This window comes from Anneissia japonica, unplaced genomic scaffold, assembly GCF_011630105.1.
Source record: "Anneissia japonica isolate Jap-2015-1 unplaced genomic scaffold, ASM1163010v1 scaffold5067_len495651_cov149, whole genome shotgun sequence".
NCBI classification, from domain to species: domain Eukaryota; kingdom Metazoa; phylum Echinodermata; class Crinoidea; order Comatulida; family Comatulidae; genus Anneissia; species Anneissia japonica.
The window spans coordinates 400387-406459 of record NW_022754121.1 but is presented as its reverse complement, the minus strand read 5'-3'; the positions used below and the strand labels follow the sequence as shown (position 1 = coordinate 406459).

At 33.3% G+C, this 6073-nt stretch overlaps 1 protein-coding gene across 3 annotated transcripts in view; it reads left to right on the top strand.

Annotated features, from left to right (window-relative positions):
- Positions 1 to 6073, top strand: part of LOC117123130 — a 28046-nt gene that overhangs the window by 4216 nt on the left and 17757 nt on the right. For 2 of the 3 annotated variants that reach the window (XM_033268979.1, XM_033268981.1), the window contains exon 2: positions 3198 to 3347. In XM_033268979.1, coding sequence (XP_033124870.1) covers positions 3210 to 3347 — 138 coding nt within the window. In that variant the 5' untranslated portion in view covers positions 3198 to 3209. Of the gene's footprint in view, positions 1 to 1772; positions 2014 to 3197; positions 3348 to 6073 lie in introns of those variants that run through there. The other variant, XM_033268980.1, reaches the window with a different exon arrangement.

The window sequence follows — 6073 nt, the reverse complement described above, 5'->3', positions numbered from 1 at the left end:
GTGGTGAATTATGGTTTAGGTTTTTTTTAATAAAGTTTCAAAAATTTCTATGTATGTGGAAAATGTAGTTGATTACCAAAGGTTACAATTTTTATTTTGAAGACTGCATGATCTAGGACAAGAAACCATCAAATTACACCGCCACTTCAAATAAACCATTGATCTGTCCTCAAAGTTCATCAACAAATATCGGTCTCTTATTAAGTTAAAAAAAACTCTTGGACAAAGGGGAAATGACAGTTAACTCAGAGTGGCGGAAGATGACCGCTGCGTTTCTGCAATAGCCAGACACCTCTGGTGCAGGAGAAGTACTGCTTAGTACATCCTTGAACCTCTCACCACAGCACCCTCAGCCGCTGGACGTTCTGACCTGTCTCTTATACACATCTAGATGTGTATAAGAGACAGGAGTAGATTAGTCTACAAACTTCACCTAAAGTAATTGATTTTACCCGGCAGAACGAAAGAAGGAAACTCCGCTTTTCAGTCGTCTTAGGCGCTCATTTTTTGACGAACAATGACCTTTCAGAGGTCAAATTGCTGTCAAGAATATGAATTGGCTGCTTCGCAGCAAAAATGGTCTCAAAGTCTGGCATACCCTTTTTGATTTGGTGGACCATGGACCCAAGGTTGGGAACCACTGATTTACATGGTATTGATGGAAAAACAAAGGGTTTTCTTTAAATCAGAAGAAAAAAAAAAGTAGGTTTATACTAAACCCTCCACCCCCTGGTTTATATACAGCCTGCAGGTACCCTGGAATCTTCATGGTTCAGCACACACACAATGGCTGTACCACCAGTTTTTTCAAATGAGTTCTGCTGCTTTCTGTCAATCATTTTATCATCATCTTTTTATTGATCAGCATATGCCTTCTAATCCTCATCCTCATTTCATGCTGAGGTAGTTGCTCAATATTCTAATAAAACATGTGATATTGGATCACCTCCATGGTTGGATTGACCTTGTGTAGGCCTATGCACATTCTGTAATTTGTCCTCATTGACTTTTTCAATTTGGAGTTTGGATTCTTCATTGATTCTTGACCGTGAAATATTGGTTTTTATCTATCTATTCGTATTGTGCATTAATGTATTCATATTATAATGCTGAATTTACTAGCTTCGATGCTCTTGAAGTTTGTTGCAACACCAGTCTTTTTGTAAAAGATCTACATGTTTATTCTGCAAAAATAAAAACACTTTATTATTATCTAATTTTATATCATATCAAATGAGGTTAAGACAAAAAATAAATAAAGTAGTTTATTAAATAGTTATTTTATATACATTTGTATTATTCTATGAAAAAAACAACCTTGGATTACATTTGACATATACTCACTTGACAATTTTTTAAATAATAAATTTCTGATAGGGTATATTAAATATTTTAAAATTTAAATGAAATAATTAGATACAAATTTTTAATTTAATTTTTTTGTTCTTAATCTTTATGAGCATTTTTGCCATAAATTCTACTGTATTTTCTCAATGATTTTAGTGTTTTTCTTGTATTTTTGTCTTATTGACATTTTTGGATGTGTTTTTAATTAATTTTTGTAGTACTGAAAGGTTTACTTGTTTTATCCAATCATGTTTTAATTTTATTGCAATAAAGTTGAATTTAAATTCAATAGTATTATATGATATTACTTTAAATTTCTTATACCAGATTCTTTCTTGTATACCCAAGCGGAAAACTGATTTACTCACTCGTAACAATTTGAATTGAATCACAATTCTTTGTCTATCTGACGGGACAGGTGTTAATATGACAGTAGACTTGAGATGTGACATCATCATACCTGTGATGACGTTGTACACACTCCGACAGTCGGTGTTGCACAGCCCAGCCAGGTGAAACTATTTCTAGGAAATCATACCTATCAGGAAGATCGTGGGCTCACTTTATAGTCTTGGTCTCTGTACGACGTCATACAATACCTGATGATGCAATAGCACCATTCTAGTCAGTTTGCAAGAAATTGTGATTCAATTTGAAACACTTCAAGTGAGTAATCCTTCTTTCCACTGATGAATACAAGAAAAAATCTGTAATGTATACCACAGTATTATATTCAACTATTCATCCAATACATTAAAAAGCAATAAAGCACTGAATCGGAGCTTGTTTTACAGAACATGTTCAAAAAATATAGAAAGTTATTTGAACAATATAAAAATGTAAACAACATTAAAAGTTAATCAGATTTTCTATCTGTGCATGTAATTTTTGTTATTTATTATTCCAAATTTGAATGTTTTATATAATTACCTTTTATTGTAAATGCAATTTTTTATAATTACCATTTTATATTGACCAAATGATGTATTTTCATTTGTAAATAAAATGAATTGAATTGAAAAGTTATTACTTTAAAGCAACATTGTAAAGAAAACAAGAACAGATACAGATACTACATATCAATAAAAAAAATTAATATCAAACATAATAATAATAATCATAATAATAATCGTAATAATAATAATAATAATAATTATCATATCAAGGTCTTAAGTACAGAAACATAAATAATTTACCGTCAGTTGATTAATTTATAAAACATATATGAAACATAATGTAATATTAGCTTTATATAGCATTTACTGTCTGTCTGTCTGTTATACTCGGAGCACTCGAGGTATGGACTTGTACAGTAATTTGCTACTCTCCTGAGGGTCTGACCTACCTGGTAAATTGGTGCCGCTACTCTCATCCATCCTCATAGCCAGGAATTCAGTACAGAGGTGGGAGAGGAGAGGTACCTGGGAGGGACTTTGACATGGAAGATCCGCCCACCTTAGGGGAAGGGGGGCCCCCGGCTGGGGCGCCCTTGAATACACTACTGATTTAAAATTTACCCAAAGTATTAAGTTGGAAATTATTTTAAATTATTATTTTTAGATCTGTTTATGAATGGGCCCCTAATAACCCTGGGACCCAGTGTCTTGCACTGGCTGCAGTGCCCGTAGCTATGCCACTGTCATTCCATTTGGCATTATGGTCTATTGCAATATTAACTTCGAAATTTGAAATTGAATGACCAGCTGAATTGAAATGTTTGGCTAATGCTTGATCAAACTTAGATGTTTTCATAGCTGATCTAAGTGTCATTCTCATACAGTATGTTAATTTCTGTGTTTTCATTAAAATTTTTGTTATATTTAATTTCCGAATCCATCATTAAATTACAGAAGTGTTATCTGATGAAGATAAAGGGATTTCTTTTGTGCCTGTGTGCTGTCATAGAAACTTGTAAGGCATCGGTCATTACCATAGCAACTTACAACCTCTGGAATGTCATGTTTAATTGGGACGTGAGGAAACAGTATATTGCGAGAAAAGTAAGTTGTAACAAGCAAATTTTTTTCATAGGTAACAATCAATTTAATGGTAGTTATATTTTCTATATTTTGGGGTGGTTTTTTTTTTTTTTTTGAATAGATAGATAAAAATCTTCCTTTATTCTGGATACTTAGTCAGTATTGTAACACTGTTTAGTAACACTTGTCTAGGGTATGATCTTGAATTACATTAAATTACAAAACAAAATTAAAAGAAAAATGTATAAATATGTGTATAAATTATATAAATACCTGTACAAGAAACAGGAAAGAAAAACAATTGGGTAAAGTAAAGGAGATTTTTAAAGGATTGTATAAGGAAAGAAAATGAATATTGCTACGAATATCTGATGATAGATTGCTACATAATTTAACTGAGCGATATTTAAAAGGTCTCTTTTAACTCAATTGGCAAGGAATTCCACAATTTAGCACCAGTATATTGATTCTGAATTGACCTAAATTGGTTCTGCAGTTGGGAATGGCTAAATATAACAGTTTATAAAAGCATATAAACATCACACTACAGTAATGCATTATACAGGGCTGTATCTGTAGGAAACTAAGGTTGGGTGGTACAAATTTTTAGGCTGGGTGGGAGATAACATTGGTAAACTCTGTAAGAGTGAATTTTAAGGATGGGTTAATAATGGCAGTCACTATAGGTAAGAAAAAGTTTTGATTGTTTCGATTGTATCTGACAGAGCCAACTCGAGCAGATCGTTCAAAAAGAGTCGTTGGCTAGGCCAAGCTGACTCTAGCAGATCGACCGCGAACCGACTTGAGCGGAATGATTGTGTCAAATTCAGGCCGGCAGACTAGAAGCAGTCCGGACGTCGTGCAAGCCATATTGATAGGCTGCCACTTGAAGCCTACAGTATGATGCTAGGCCTTGTTTGGCGAATGGATTAAGTATTGATGCAGATTTTAGAATGTTTTAAATATTTTCAGGCCATTTACCTTACAATCTGATGTCCCAATTTTATTTTAACAAATATAATTGCACAAATAATAAAAAGATAATAATAATAATAATAATATTAATAATAATAATAGTAATAATAATAATAAAAAACAAGAGTGAGATTCGAACCTCATACAGTCGATTAACTTTACACATAATACGTGCACATATTTATCGCTCAACTACACTTCACCTGATATGTATGTATAGTTCATTTCTATAATGCATCAACTCGACAATATACATAGATATGGTGCAACAAGGTGAGGGTTTGTACTCTTATATTATCTTTTATTGTTTTTGTGCTTTTGGCTATTAAAAAATATCTCATCAAGCATCATTGAAGCCTGTGCATCTGACATATATACAGTACACAAGTCCTTCATTAATGATAATCATATAGAGCTATGAATATATTTAGAGGATGATTATAATTTAATTTAAAAACATATATACCGTACTCGCGCCCGGGCGCTTAAAATATTTTTTGCACTTTCTGGGGGGCGCTTATTCAAACGGGGCGCTTATTTAAACGGGGCACTTATGAAAACTGTGTGGAAATTGAGGGGGCGCTTTTGGAAATAGATGAAAATTGAGGGGTTCTTATGGGAAATTATTAAATTCAAGCGGCACTTTTTGAATGAAAAAAAGATTATATAAGGAAGGAAATTACAAATGATGGTTAGGCGAAAAGATAATCGTCCGGAGAACATTGCTCATGACAAGATTGCGTGAATATTTACGTAACAGCAAAATAGCAGATGCAATTAGTGGTGGTTGGTAGTGGTTAGCTTGTTGGCCATTGGCCGATTGACATTAGCAGGATGGCAGGATCATTGTATTTTTTCTTGAAAACTCAGATGAGAATGTGCTAAAGGTCGGAAAAAGAAAAAGAGGAGTAGGAATATGCATAGACAAATATGTAAAAAGAGTAAAGTTGGAAATATACTGTCTGTCCAGGGATCGGAGCTATCATCTGTCCAAGAAAAAAAAAAATCTTATGATATTATTATAAGGGGTGCCTTATGATATTATTATAAGGGGTGCTTATTCAAATTTATATGGGGCGCTTATTCAAACGTGGCGCTTAAGGAAATTTTTATGTTACGAGGGGTGGTTAATCGAGAGGGGCGCTTATTCAAACGGGGCACTTATTCGCGCGATTACGGTATGTTTATATGACCTCATAAGGATGGATCTATTCAGGTTAAACACCATGGATAACCCATGAAAGTCTGAAGAAGACTTATAACCTAATTATCCACTATACAGGAAATCAAGATGGTTTCTATGAGAGGGATCATAAAAAAACACAATGTGTCTTGATGTTGGAGATGGCTTTCATATTTCACTACAATATATCACTAATTAGAAGTGTTTCTTTTGCAACTTGGAAACTATATAATAGTGAAAACTTACACTATTGAAACATATGATGACATAAAATCTAATTAGACAGGAAATCAAAATGGTTTCCAACAGATGTTTCTCCTTGAAAAAACACAATGCACTTGATGTTACAGAGTGTGTTTCTTTTGCAAGTTGGAAAATGTAAATCATGAAAACATAGCTTGAATCATGATGACATGAAATTTTATTAGAGAGGAAATCAAAATGCTTGTAGTTTTTTTTATGAGACACTGATTCAAGATGTTGTTCATGAAACAGACAGTGCCAGAATGCTGTTCTGTAACATAATATGTATGCTGCCCTCTATTTAGGATTTCAGTCTTTCTATGGTCGGTGGTTGTCGTTTATATTG